At 39.2% G+C, this 13,733-nt stretch overlaps 1 protein-coding gene across 1 annotated transcript; it reads left to right on the top strand.

Moving 5' to 3' along the window:
* Nucleotides 1-695: 695 nt before the first annotated feature.
* LOC104213122 (zinc finger CCCH domain-containing protein 19-like) lies at nucleotides 696-13,526 on the top strand. The gene is made up of 10 exons (XM_009762557.2): nucleotides 696-2,032; nucleotides 2,288-2,367; nucleotides 7,282-7,466; nucleotides 7,669-8,590; nucleotides 8,722-8,849; nucleotides 9,223-9,282; nucleotides 9,370-9,420; nucleotides 10,540-10,610; nucleotides 11,256-11,407; nucleotides 11,485-13,526. The coding sequence occupies exons 1-10, from the start codon at nucleotides 816-818 to the stop codon at nucleotides 13,347-13,349; spliced, it is 4,731 nt and encodes a 1,576-aa protein (XP_009760859.1). The 5' UTR covers nucleotides 696-815; the 3' UTR covers nucleotides 13,350-13,526.
* The last annotated feature ends 207 nt before the right edge of the window (nucleotides 13,527-13,733 follow it).

The raw sequence follows: 13,733 nt of genomic DNA, 5'->3' as shown, positions 1-13,733 counted from the left end.
ATCGTACTCTATTGTAAGTGGCAATTTAACATGACACTGAGCATGTAAACTGTAGCCTACGGAGTTATTCTCCATCACAACCTCACCCCCCAGTATAATGAAACTCTTATTCTACGCTATTCAAACATAATGAAAAAATGCTGGAGAATTTAACAACAATAAACGTTTCAACAAGAGTTAAATTTTTTTTGAATGGATTTCTATACAATCCTAACCTCTTCATATATGGAATGACTAGCCGGGAATTTTTTTTATATATATATATAGCGCCCAAAAAGTTGGCACTATACGCTTTTGAATCATTGAAGCCAAGAATTATTGGTGGGGCCAGGGAAAAGGAGTATAGCGCCAAAATACCAGGTGCTATATATAAAAATTTATGCATAGCGCCAGTTATTGTGGCGCTATACCTGCGCCGTGTCAGCTTTTGCAGTATAGCGCCACAATATCTGACATTATACATTAACGGTGCGATTACCCTTAATGTATAACGCTAGGTATTGTGGCATTATACATAAAAATGTAACTTTTTTTTACCATCTATTTATGTACTTTGAGTCCAAGAGAACCACATTTTGGTTCCGGGCCCATTTTCTTAGTATGCAGCTGATGTGGTACGATAAAAAATTATTTAGGCACAATTAAATTCCCTCCGTGCAGAAAGCCGGTTCTTATATAAACTTTCACGTTCCAATAAAATACAATGGAATCACTCTGGAGTATACGATTACCATTTTCCTCTTATGTCGCATCAGCATTTTCTGTTTCACGCGCGCTAAAACCTAGGGTTAGGGTTTTATAAAAGTTCAGTTTCCATGGCGGAGGACGATAAAAAGAACGTAAATAAACCCTTGCTGGAGGATAACGTTAACGAACAACCCCTATTTGATAAGAAATCATTGAAAAAATGCGATTCCGTTACGGAATTCAATGCCGTTAACAATGCGGTTACAGACGAAAATGATGAACAAGCTGTTGTGTTAGGTTCGGTGGTGACGGAGGTGGTTATGTCGTTTGTGGAATCGAAGGTGGAGGCGGAAGAAGAAAATGTTACCGCCGGGGCAGAGTCTGTAGTTTTGAGTAAAACTGAGGGTAATGATGGAGCCGTGGCAGAGGAAAATGTTTCAGTTGATGAAGCGAAAATAGAGTTAAAGAAAGACGAGTTGATGGACGTGATGAATCGCGAAGTAGGCAGTTGTGAGCGTAGTTGTACGACTGGAAGTCAAGAAAATGGTGGAGCAGTGACAGTGGGAGATGTTTCAATTGCTGAGGTGGCAAAAGATGGGACTATGGAGGCGAAGAAGCGCGAAGAAACAGAAGCTGCTTCTGTTTTAGATGATTCACAGGTTCTTCACGAAGCAATGTGTGCTGAGGCGGAGACCGAAATTGATGCTGATACTGAGTTGAAGCACGAAGTAGACAATTCTCAGAGCGTTGGCCCTGATGCTGTGGCAAGAGTTGCAACCAGAAATGAAGAGAATGGTGAAGCAGTGAGACAGGGAGTTTTTTCAACTGTTGAAGCTACAATAGAGGTAGCACAAGATGGGACAGTGGATGTAAAGAAGCGAGAAGAAGCACAATGTAGCTTTGAAGGGACGGATGTTGACGGGGAGACTTCTAATATTGATAATGATGCTGAGAAATTGATTTTGAATAAAGTTGAGGAGAATGATGAGATGGTTGTAGAGACAGATGTATCAACAATTGAAGCTAAAGCTGTGGAAATGGATGCAACAAAGCATGAAGAAGTGGAACCTGTTTCGACGTTAGATGATTCACAGGGTGCCCTTGTAGATGAGGAAGATGAAGCAATAGGTGTTGAGGAAGAGACTACTAATGTGGATACTGAAGTGGAGACTGAAACTGATACGGTCGAGTCAGGGAAATCCTTGGGAGGAAAGAGGAAGAGAAGGGATTCTAAGAGTCCTGGAAATTCAAAGGCTGCAGCTAGAGCTTCAAGTAGGAAGATCACAGAAGAGGACGTTTGCTTCGTTTGCTTTGACGGCGGGGATTTGGTGCTATGTGACCATAGGTGAGTTTGATTACATATGGAATTTTATCCATTTTAAGTACTACTTTCTGCGTTTCAATTTATGTGACATAGTTTTACTCGGCATGGATTAAGAAAGAAAGGAAGACCTTTGAAATTTGTGATCTTAAACATGCCATAACATTTTGGAAATACTGTCATATAAGTTGGACCAAAGGGATTAATAATTTTGCTCTGCATTCTCTGTTTTGTGGATTTTCTCATGTGTTGCTTTTTTATGTGGTCTTTAATTTCTAGGGGCTGTCCTAAAGCATATCATCCCTGTTGCGTTAATAGGGACGAAGCGTTTTTCCTTGCCAAAGGTCGATGGAATTGTGGTAAGTGCATATATGTAGTCTTTTTCCTCATAAGACTTCATTTAGTGGATAAAATTTATGTATTGCCGATTTACTCATGTTGGTTCGTTTTCTTTCAGACTTTTTGAAGTTTGAATACAGCTTTGATGTCTTCCACTTTTTGAATTCCTTCAAGCCTCTCCTTAGACTTAAAGCTGTAGAGTAGTGAAATTCATCATCTGAAATAACTACTACAGTACATATTTGTGGGATCCTGAGGAAAAGGATTTCGTTTCTGCCGAGCTAGAACAATATGTCAATACTCTAGTAAATCAAAGTCATCATTTAATAGCAGTTTGCATCAATTTCTTCTTTACAAATGACAAATTGAAGATTTAGTACCAATAATTAGAGAAGGTACAGTAGAAAGGGTGTGTGTGGTTTTTTTTTTTTTTGTGTGTGTGTGTGTGTGTGTGTGTGTGTGGGAGGGGATTTCTCAATTATCCCAAAGAAAAAAAAGCAAAGTAAAGGTGAAGAGGGGGGAGAGTAAGGGTAGTCATATTGTATTGATAGAAAGTGATACAATATGTTGATGTCTGTTGTAAACCAAACTCATGTTTTTTTGGATAAGTTTAACCAAAGTATCGTTTAATACTATTTTGCTTCAATATCTTCTTTACAATTAATTACTTGAAAATTTAGTACGAAAAATAAGAGAAGGTAAAGTAGAAAAGGTGTGCTAATTGCCCTAGGAGATTTCTCTATTATCAACCCATCCCCCCCAAACAAAAAGGGGGGGGGGAGGGTAAGGGTAAGGGTAATTATGTTATTCTGATAGAAAGTGATAGAGAAAGGGAAGTGGAGAGGGACACAATTCCCTTGTGTTGATCTTCAACCCGTTTGAAATAGGAAGCAAGAACTAAATATGTTTCAATCCATTTGCCTCGACTCACATGGCTCTTTCTCGAAGAAGATAACACTGTGCAATGAATATAGTTGGTGAAACGGTATAACTATAATTTAGGAACATCACTGGATAGGATTGTAGGATTTTGAAATTAAAATTCTATTATATGAAAACTACTCGCTAATATGAATGAAAAGCTGTATGTTTGCGTATTGCGCCCAAGGGTGTGGTCTAGTGGTCAATAAAGTGGGAGGAGAACCATGAGGTCTTCGGTTCAAATCCCAGCTGACGCAAAAAATACTAAGTAATTTCTTCCCATCTGCCTAAACTTTGGTTCGAGTTACCCAACACCTGTGCTAGTGGGAACTGGGAGGTAGTAGGCTATGTTGCGCGGACTCTCCAAAATGATGCCGCACCCGTGTCGGATCTTCCAAAAATACACTATTTTTGGAGGATCCGACACGCACCCAGTAACATTTCCGGAGAGTCCGAGCAACATAGGTTGTAGGTATTTAATGAGCTAGTCCGGACATCACCATCGTGGAAAAAATCTTATGCCTGCGTATGAATTTAGTTTTTAAAGGGTTGAACTTGAACTTGATTAACATGATTTTTTCTTCATATTTCACTTCACTGCAATCTGTTTAATTTTTTATCCAAGATTTACAATGGTCGAAATTGATTGACTTGAATTTTACTTCATATTCACTTAATTGCAATCTGGTTAATTTTTTGATCCATACAAACTGTTGTTTATGCTTATAGTTTGTGTACACACACAAACACACAACACACACATACACACGCACACATATATGTATATTTGTCTCTGTGTGTATGTGTGTGTGTGTGTATATATATGTTCTTTTTTCCATCTATTCCTCTCTAGTTCCGTTTTGAGCTTAAAGCCTTAGCTGACACTTGACACTCTTCTACGCTTTTGCTTTGACAAACACTATTCCCGCCTAGAAGTAGGAACTGACAGATCATTAATGAAGCAGGTAATGTCATAAGGATTGAAGGGCTGCACCATTGGCATTAGTGGGAAGCCACATTATGCTTATATTGATGGTTACCACTTACCACTGTGCAAAGGTTCTTGTACTATGGCACATATTGTGATAAGTTGTGTATGAGGGATTTTCTGGACGAAATTGAAAAAAGGAGAGGGTGGAAACTGGCAAGAAGCATGGAAAAACTTGGTAAGGATGAAGACAATGAGAGAAGCATGAACAGAATGCAAACAAAAGAAGGGAGGCAGGTAAACAAGGTGGACGGAAAAAAAAGGATTCACACAGGATAATTAGGAGGAAGATGAGGGTAAGGGGAGGATTTTGCTTACAAGGATTTGAGAGAAAGACATATACACACATCCTCCAGCATGGGTTATGCAGGAAAGGGGTGAAGTACCAGTTTAGTGTGTGGAATGTATTTTGTTTTCTTTGTAGGAAAAGTGCTATACTTGTCTGTACCTAAGTTTCTCCGACATGGCAGTTTAGGTGCCGTACCCGTGTCGACACGACACTAGTATGGGTGTGAGTATGGGATCCGTACCGGATCTGGTCAAACAATTTTGTGTACTTTGACCGGGACGGACGAAAAAATTCGAGACGAGATACAATTTGATTCCCGAAATCAGAACCAAAACTAGGATAAATTTGAAGAAAATAGCATATTTTATCTAGGAAATCAATCATTTACTTATCTACAACTTGAAAATAAAAAAGAAGTCCACACTTTACAAGCTATACATAAATATTCCACAAAATTTCTCATAATTTAGATATATTTTTATATTATTTGAATTATTTTTAGCAGGATCCCCGCACTCGTATCCATACTAGGATCCGTATCATCGAATCTTAGAATTTACATGTCGAAAGATCCGACCTCTAGATCCGCACCCATATCGGACACCTGCACCCGTGTCCGAGCAACTTAGGTCTGTACTAGGTAACATGTAGGTTTCTGTAATTCGGTGATTTTGTACTTGTATAGCAGTTAGCACTAGCTTGTCACATTTTGGGAATAAAATATCTTCATTACTTATTCAAAAAATAAGGAAAGAAAAAAGGATAGCAAATGCAGTTTAATATACCGAGCACAAAGACTTGAGTACCAAAAGGATAGCAGTAAATATGATACAATCTAGCTATAATCAGTTTAAAGGGCACACGTTGAAGAGTGCAGGATCTTTGTGCTAGTGCCATAGAGGGAGAAGTGGACCACTTGAACTGATTAATCTGTTGACTGAATCACAAGGGTTTATGGTCCACGTCAATGGATGGATTTTATAGATGCCAACAGTAGAGAGAAGAAAGAAGGCCAGGTGGGAGGAGAGGAACTGGCTGGGAAAGAAACAAAAGTAGGTGGGTATAGTCATTTGAGAACTGGTTTTTCAGATTTTTTATATGATATTGTTAAGAAAATGGACCTTGGGTCTAACTCAACCTCAAAAGTTAGCTAAAGAGATGATGGTTGCCCATAAGCATATAAAGAGACAATAACCCATTAGTCAAAACCAATGTGGGACATTCTAACAACCCTCCGAACAGCCAGGACTGGATTGGAGCGAGGACGATATAACATGAGCACCGAACATTGGGTAAACCAAGAATAGGAATGAGTCTGCTAGCTCATGAGGTGAGGATTGCGTAGGTCCATAGAAGGAAACAACCACCTATTCCTTCAACCAATGTGGGACATCTTAACTGATATAAAGTGTATGGATAAACCTAATTTGTTAGGGCACCTTAGGTGCTACTTAATATCCTAACTCAACCTCAAAAGTTAGCTAAAGAGATGATGGTTGCCCATAAGCATATAAAGAGACAATAACCCATTAGTCAAAACCAATGTGGGACATTCTAACAACCCTCCGAACAGCCAGGATTGGATTGGAGCGAGGACGATATAACATGAGCACCGAACATTGGGTAAACCAAGAATAGGAATGAGTCTAACTCTGATAAGCGATACAATTTGAAGAAAATCGACCTTGGACCTAACTCAACCTCAAAAGCTAGCTCATGAGGTGAGGATTGCGTAGGTCCATAGAAGGAAACAACCACCTATTCCTTCAACCAATGCGGACATCTTAACTGATATAAAGTGTATGGATAAACCTAATTTGTTAGGGCACTTTGGGTGCTACTTAATATCCTAACTCAACCTCAAAAGTTAGCTAAAGAGATGATGGTTGCTCATAAGCATATAAAGAGACAATAACCCATTAGTCAAAACCAATGTGGGACATTCTAACAACCCTCCGAACAGCCAGGACTGGATTGGAGCGAGGGCGATATAACATGAGCACCGAACATTGGGTAAACCAAGAATAGGATGAGTCTAACTCTGATAAATGATACAATTTGAAGAAAATCGACCTTGGACCTAACTCAACCTCAAAAGCTAGCTCATGAGGTGAGGATTGCGTAGGTCCATAGAAGGAAACAACCACCTATTCCTTCAACCAATGCGGGACATCTTAACTGATATAAAGTGTATGGATAAACCTAATTTGTTAGGGAACCTTGGGTGCTACTTAATATCCTATCTCTTTTAGGGAGGTTATTTCAATAATATTAAGCTGAGCTAGAGTTCTCTAAAATTTAACTAAACTAGAGGTATCGATGTAGTACTGTTATTGGGAGCATTTTATTTTTGCTTACAGTAGTCAATCAATGGTTTTTTTTTGAGTTCTTGATAAGAAAGATGATAAGTTTTGGGAATATTAAATGCCTCTCTAGATGCATTACTTTCTTCTTCCTTCTGCTTCATGGTTTTTCATTTTTCTTGACTTTATTGAAGTCTCAACTCTCAAGCTTTTGGATGTAGGGATTAAACACGCTGCCAGAACCCAGAACTGAAAAGCTTTTATCATGGGAAACCATCTTAATATCAATACTTCCTAATTTCAATAGTTCCCCATTTGTATTTTTGTGGATTTTTACTGCTTTTATATTTTTGATTTACTGTAGCTTTTGATAATGCTGGATTTACTTGCTTTTCTATTGCTTTATCTTGCTCATTGTTTATTTTCGGTTCAGGTTGGCATCAATGTAGCAATTGTGAGAAAAAGGCTTACTACATGTGCTATACATGTCCATTTTCGTTATGCAAGCGGTGTATAAAAAATGCTGTTATCCTGTGTGTTAGGGGAAACAAAGGCTTTTGTAAGACCTGCATGAGAACTGTCAAGCTAATAGAAAGCAATGGGCTGGGAGACAAGGATGTATGTACTCCTGTACCTAGCTCTCTTCCTGGGATGTTTGGTTATAATATATTCTATTAGAACCATCTAGATTGAGCTGCTCTAAATAGTTAAAAGTAAAATGCAAACTCTACTCAACAGATGAAATCCTTTTGTACAATTTATTTTTACTATTTCTTTACTTTCCATGCTATGTTAAAAATTTTGCTCTTTGCTAGCCCAGGCACCAGTAGATTTTGATGACAAGAGTTGCTGGGAGTATCTGTTCAAGGATTACTTTGTTGATTTAAAAATGAGGCTATCTTTATCTTCAGAAGAAATTGCCAATGCGAAAAGTCCTTGGAAGGGGTCTGATGAATCTGCTAATAAACATGAGTTGGCTGATCCTCAGTATGACAACAATGATGATGGAGCTTCAGGTTCAGATGATTCATTTGAAACCTTGGAAGCCAGTAAAGCTAAAAGAAGAAGCTTAAAAAGACGAGCACAGTCACTCAGAAACGAAGAGGATTCAACCAGTGCAGCTGCTGTTAGTGGAAGTGAAGGCTTCTCTACAGCTGGCACCACTGAATGGGCATCAAAAGAGCTGCTTGAATTTGTTAAGCACATGAAAAATGGTGACGCTTCTGTTATTTCTCAATTTGATGTGCAAGCTCTGTTGCTTGATTACATCAAAACAAAAAAACTTCGTGATCCTCGTCGGAAAAGCCAAATTATATGTGATTCAAGACTTGAAAGACTATTTGGAAAACCACGGATTGGGCATTTTGAGATGTTAAAACTGCTCGAGTCTCATTTTCTTATGAAAGAGGATTCTCAGATAGATGATGTTCAAGGCAGTATAGTTGATACGGAAGTCGATCACTTTGAAACTGATGGAAATGCTGACACTCTTACTAGTGGAGTCAAAGATGGGAAACGTAAACATAAGAAAGGCGAAAGAAGGGGACCTCAATCAAATCTTGAAGACTGTGCAGCTATTAATGTGCACAACATTAGCTTAATTTACTTACGTCGGAAGTTGATAGAGGACCTACTTGAAGAGATTGACAATTTTCATGAAAAGGTTTTTGGGACGTTTGTAAGAATACGAATTTCTTGTAGTGCACAGAAGCAAGACCTCTATAGGCTGGTGCAAGTCGTTGGTAATTATTATAGTTCTTCTAATATTGCTAGTTTGGACATTTTTGATTTCTCTGTTGTCACTATGTGTCCGAAATTGTACTTGAGCCTCTTTCATCTCTTTCTATCACAAACAAGAGTCTTCTTGTTGCAGGTACAAGCAAAGCTGCTGAACCCTACAAACTTGGCAAGAGGACAACTGATATTGTGTTGGATATCCTAAATCTGAACAAGACAGAGGCTGTATCAATTGATACTGTCTCAAATCAAGATTTTACTGAGGTGATTGAATTGCTATTCATGAGCTACTTAATTTAAGTAGAATTTACTGAAACAATTCTTGCGGTAAGGGAAAAGACAAGAAAAGGAGGGAATAAAACACTTTTGGGATTTTGTTGCAGCCTGCAAGCTTTGCCAACTGCATTTAGGTGTTGGTTGGCTTTTGAGTATGAGTATCAGATCCAAGGGTTTATATAGTCCATATTTGGCATGCTCATGATACCTGATGGAATTTTATCCTACAACAAGTGCCATTGCATCATCAATATTGCTCATCTGAAGCATCATTAATATTTTCACTTATCTCGCTTGATGAAAAAGCTAAATTGATGTCTTCTGATCTAGCTGTTCACATGCATCTACTTTCAATTGTCAGGAAGAATGCAAGCGTTTACGCCAAAGTATAAGGTGTGGACTGATCAATAGACTAACGGTGGTAAGACCGGAATTGATTGTGACAATATATGGTTACTATAACTTTGTCCTTAATTCTCGTGTTGCTGATAGATCGTCACAATTACAGCGTGATGTTCTTGACAAAGCCGTGGAAATACAGGCTTCTAGAGTTGATGATGTAAGCTGAAGTGCTTTCTTTTTATTACTTTTACCAGTATGCATTTATTTTTAGATATAAGGTGGTACCAGTATCATAAATGGGTTATTGTAACAAAATGGGTTGAAGGTAAGTTATTGCAGAGTTATAAGCAGTCCCCTTTGGCACATGACAGTGGACATTTTCACTTCTCGCTTTTTTTTTTCTATAGCTTTTATCAAATCTTGGACGATGGCTTTCTCTCTCTTTCTCTCGTGCGCTTGCCATCTCCCTCTAGCCCCTCCCTCCCTCTGCAAATGCATATATAATCTTTGTGAGTCACCTTGAAGGAAAGTTTTGCACTAGTCCTCAAGTATGCTCTTTGTTTTTGACTTCCAGTGCCTGATAAATTTACATGAAACAGAGGTTCGTGTAACTGTAATTATGCCAAAGGACCTAATAGTGTTGGCAGTCAGCACTTTGCTGATTGAGTGTTGGAGAGGCTTACGTAGTGAAACAAGGACTTTGTAAAAAACGATATTATGAGTTAAAAAGGGAATTTATAGTAACTTCTTTGAAATTTAGTGTTTGAAACATTAACATCATGAGGTTTTGGAGAGGTTTCTTCTTGTTAAGCCTCATCGGCCAATATATAGCTGTTGTTATTACACTCTCCTGATGTTCAATGGTGCCATTTAAACATTTGGAGTTAAGTTCTCTAGGCTGTAACAATGATTAGGAAATTTAGCAACACCAGAGTGACCAGTCTTCTTAGAATTTCTCTTGTTGATCATCTGGGTATGAGAGGTGTTTCTCTTCTTCTTTTTTTCTGGGTATGTACAAGTCTAGTTAAATTGCATGGGGAGATGAAGACTCTTTTTTAGGATAGCTATTCCCTCTCCTCTATCTGTGAACGTAATCATTCTAGTTAGCAGTTCTATTCCATAGATTGCATCTGTTAGCTAAATTTAGATTGTTCGGCAGCTATATATTGATTGATAAGATGTACTAGAGTAATGGGCTTATATAAGTGTAAGACATTTATATCACATTTTCTCTCAATTCTCTGTCCTGTCTCTTATTTTCAGAGCCGTCATTATCTGATATGGTTTTCAAAATTATTCTAATATATCATGCCTGATTATCTGTGCTGAATTGCAGTGGCTGGAATCGGAGATCCTGCGGCTTAGTCATCTTCGTGATCGAGCTAGCGAGAAAGGGCGTAAAAAGGAATATCCTTTATCATTAATATTAGTAATATTTTCTCACTCTTTCTTTAAGTGATCACTTATGTAAAGTCTATTATGTTCTCGTATTTATCAAACGAATAGATAATTATGCTCTTCAATTTGACATAATTTAACAAATATGGATGCTTCCTGTACGACTTCTTCGTTTTGTATTCCCTTTCTTGCAGGGCAGGATTGTTAGGTCCAAAGTGCATTACTGTGACCAGTTGACCATATTTCCTTTGTCTTGTCATGAGAGTGTCTGCATTATATGATTCAGACACTGAATCACGTGGTTCCGAAAATCTTGCATTAATTCAGGGCATTCTTTTTTCTTTTTGAATTATTATTTGCATGGGATGGGTGTTTACTGCTACTCATTCCATTTATCTCTGCTCTGTCTGACCTAGAGTTTTAGACTTTGCACATTGTTTTTTTCTTCCCAGATAAAGTATGGAGGGACCATCCTAGACAACAGAAGATGAAACCCCTAGAAGCTCACCTACCCTCCCAACTTCTTGTCTTTTTTGAAATCAGCATTTGCATGTACTTATGATTATGATGGGGATGTTATTCATGCAAGTTCAGCTGAATAGTTGATATCTTCTTAAGTTCCAGCTGGTGCTATAGGCCTTAACTAATGATTACGCTTAGAGAATGTGTGGAGAAACTGCAGCTTTTAAAGACTCCCGATGAACGTCGTCGTAGACTTGATGAAGTTCCAGAAATACATGCAGATCCGAAAATGGATCCGAGCTATGAGTCTGAGGATGATGATGGGGAAAATGAGAGTAGACAAGGTTTATGACTTCCCTTTCTTCTTGTCTATCTATTTCATATTATGGAGTATTGGTTTAAATTTTTGCTGCTGCTGCAGATGTTTATAAAAGGTCACGAGATTCCAGTTTCAGCAGGAGAGGAAACGGGCCAGTTTCCCCTGGAAGCAAATTTTCTCCAAAAGATTGTTGGGGGAGTGCAGGGAAACTTCAGTCTAAAAATTGGGAATTAGACAGAAGTTTGTCCAGTAAAAACATTTTTAGCAAAAGCCAAGATGCTGCACATATTGGTGAGATTGTAAACGAGAATGCATGGAGTCAAGGGAAAGACTGGGAGACAGAATCTCAGAATCCGGAGAAGCTCGTTTCTGCTACCAATTCTGAAACAATTGGATGGAATAGCGATGTTGTGTCGAGATCTTCCGGTATTGCATCTGTACCTTCTCCAGCTACACTCCCAGTTAAGGCTGCAGAAACTGCTGTCAAGATCAATGAAACAGAAAAGATGTGGCATTACAAGGATCCTTCTGGAAAAGCACAGGGGCCATTTTCTATGGTTCAGTTGCGTAAATGGAGCAATAAAGGATATTTCCCTGCTGATCTGAAAATATGGAGAATTACAGAAAAGGAAGACGAATCTATTCTTTTGACTAATGCATTAGAAGGAAAGTTTGAAAAAGCTTCGCCAACAGTTGACAGTATACATTCAAGAGCTGTCGTGCAAAATCGAGATGGAGAGAGACCTCATTTGTATCACAGCCTTGGTTCTGAGAATTCTCCTGGTCTTTCTGTTTCCACTAGAGGTGGAATTTCTTCTTCTATTGAAGTAAGGGAATCAGAAACTAATGTGAGTTCTGATACTGGTTTTGGTCCTGTGCCCAACTCTGGAGAGGGTATCCCAGCAGGCCCAACAAATCTAATGCAACATAGTCAGTCTATTGCTAGTAATGAACAACATGCAGCAGTTATGAATAGCCAACCTGGCTCACAAAATACTACTGTACAGTCCATTCAGTCTCTTAATATTCAGAACCCTAATGTGGGTGCTCATACTTTTGCTGCTGCTTCATTGTATGGAGAAACAAAGGGTTCTGTTGCTGCACCTGGGCATCCCCAGGGATATGGTAATTGGGTTACATCTTCTGTTCAAAATTCTGCTGTAAGTTTCTCAAGCGCAGGTGCCTCAGTTGTGCCTCAACCTCATTATTGGGGAGCTCAAACTCAAGGTGGTCAACCCAATGAGCAACCTCCATCTGTGCCTACTGCACCCTGGGGGGTGGCGCAGCCAGAGAGTATCAGTTCTGCATCAACATTCAGACCTGAAAATCCAAATCCTGGCTGGGGCATGATGCCAGGAAATGCAAACATGACCTGGATTGGACAGGTACCGGCAGCCATGAATATGAACTGGGGAGCCTCTGTTCAAGCAGTGCCTGCGGGAAATGCAAATCCTGGTATGGTTGTGCCTATCATGCCAGTTCTTGGGAATTTGAACCAAGGATGGGTTGCACCATTGGGTAATCCTATGGTCCAAGGATTGTCACTTGGTAATGCAAATCAAGGTTGGGTTGCTCCAACAGTGAATATGGGATCAACTGTTCCTGGGCCTACGCCTAGTAATGGGTGGGTTACTGGAATGGGAAATCCTGGAACTCTTGTCCAAGGACCATCACAGCCACCAGGAGATGCAAATGCAAATCAAGGTTGGCGTCCATCTACTGGAAGTCAGGGCGCGAGAAATAATGAACACCGACGTCATGGGAGTAACTTCTCAGGTCAGAAGGACGAGGGTTCTCGTGGTGGTAACTCAGGTTACAATGTTGGACGTTGGAATAGGCAGTCGTCTTTTGGCAGTAGAGGGCATGGCAGTTCCTCTGGAGGATTCTTCAAAAGGAATAAGCCCTGTCCATATAATACGAACGGTCAATGTGTAAAGGGTTCTCAGTGTAATTATCTTCATAGCTAATCAGAGTTGTAGGAGATGCATGATTTTGTACAGCAATATCAATCGCAGTTTTTCCTTGTTTTAGGTTTAGCGTCCTTGGATTGTAAAACGTTTGCAGGTTTTGTACCTCAGCTCTTACCTGAGCTCGTGCAATTTTCCCTGCAGCAAGATCTCAATCTACCTATGTTAATTTTTTTCTGAAGGAAGCCACAAGCGGGCGTTATGGTAAATCAATCTGCCTCTAGTATATTTCTCCTCTTATTTTTATTTGGCAAAAAAGGCTGGTACACTTGTACTTGTACCGTTTTGACATCCCGGTCCCTTTATATTGCAAAGTTTCATTTAAGCACTCGTACTTGTTGAAATATAGTATTTTAAACGCGTCTGACCATTGACTGAGCTTAT

Source organism: Nicotiana sylvestris, chromosome 9 (genome assembly GCF_000393655.2).
Source record: "Nicotiana sylvestris chromosome 9, ASM39365v2, whole genome shotgun sequence".
NCBI classification, from domain to species: Eukaryota; Viridiplantae; Streptophyta; class Magnoliopsida; order Solanales; family Solanaceae; genus Nicotiana; species Nicotiana sylvestris.
This window is presented reverse-complemented; position numbering and strand designations above follow the sequence as displayed.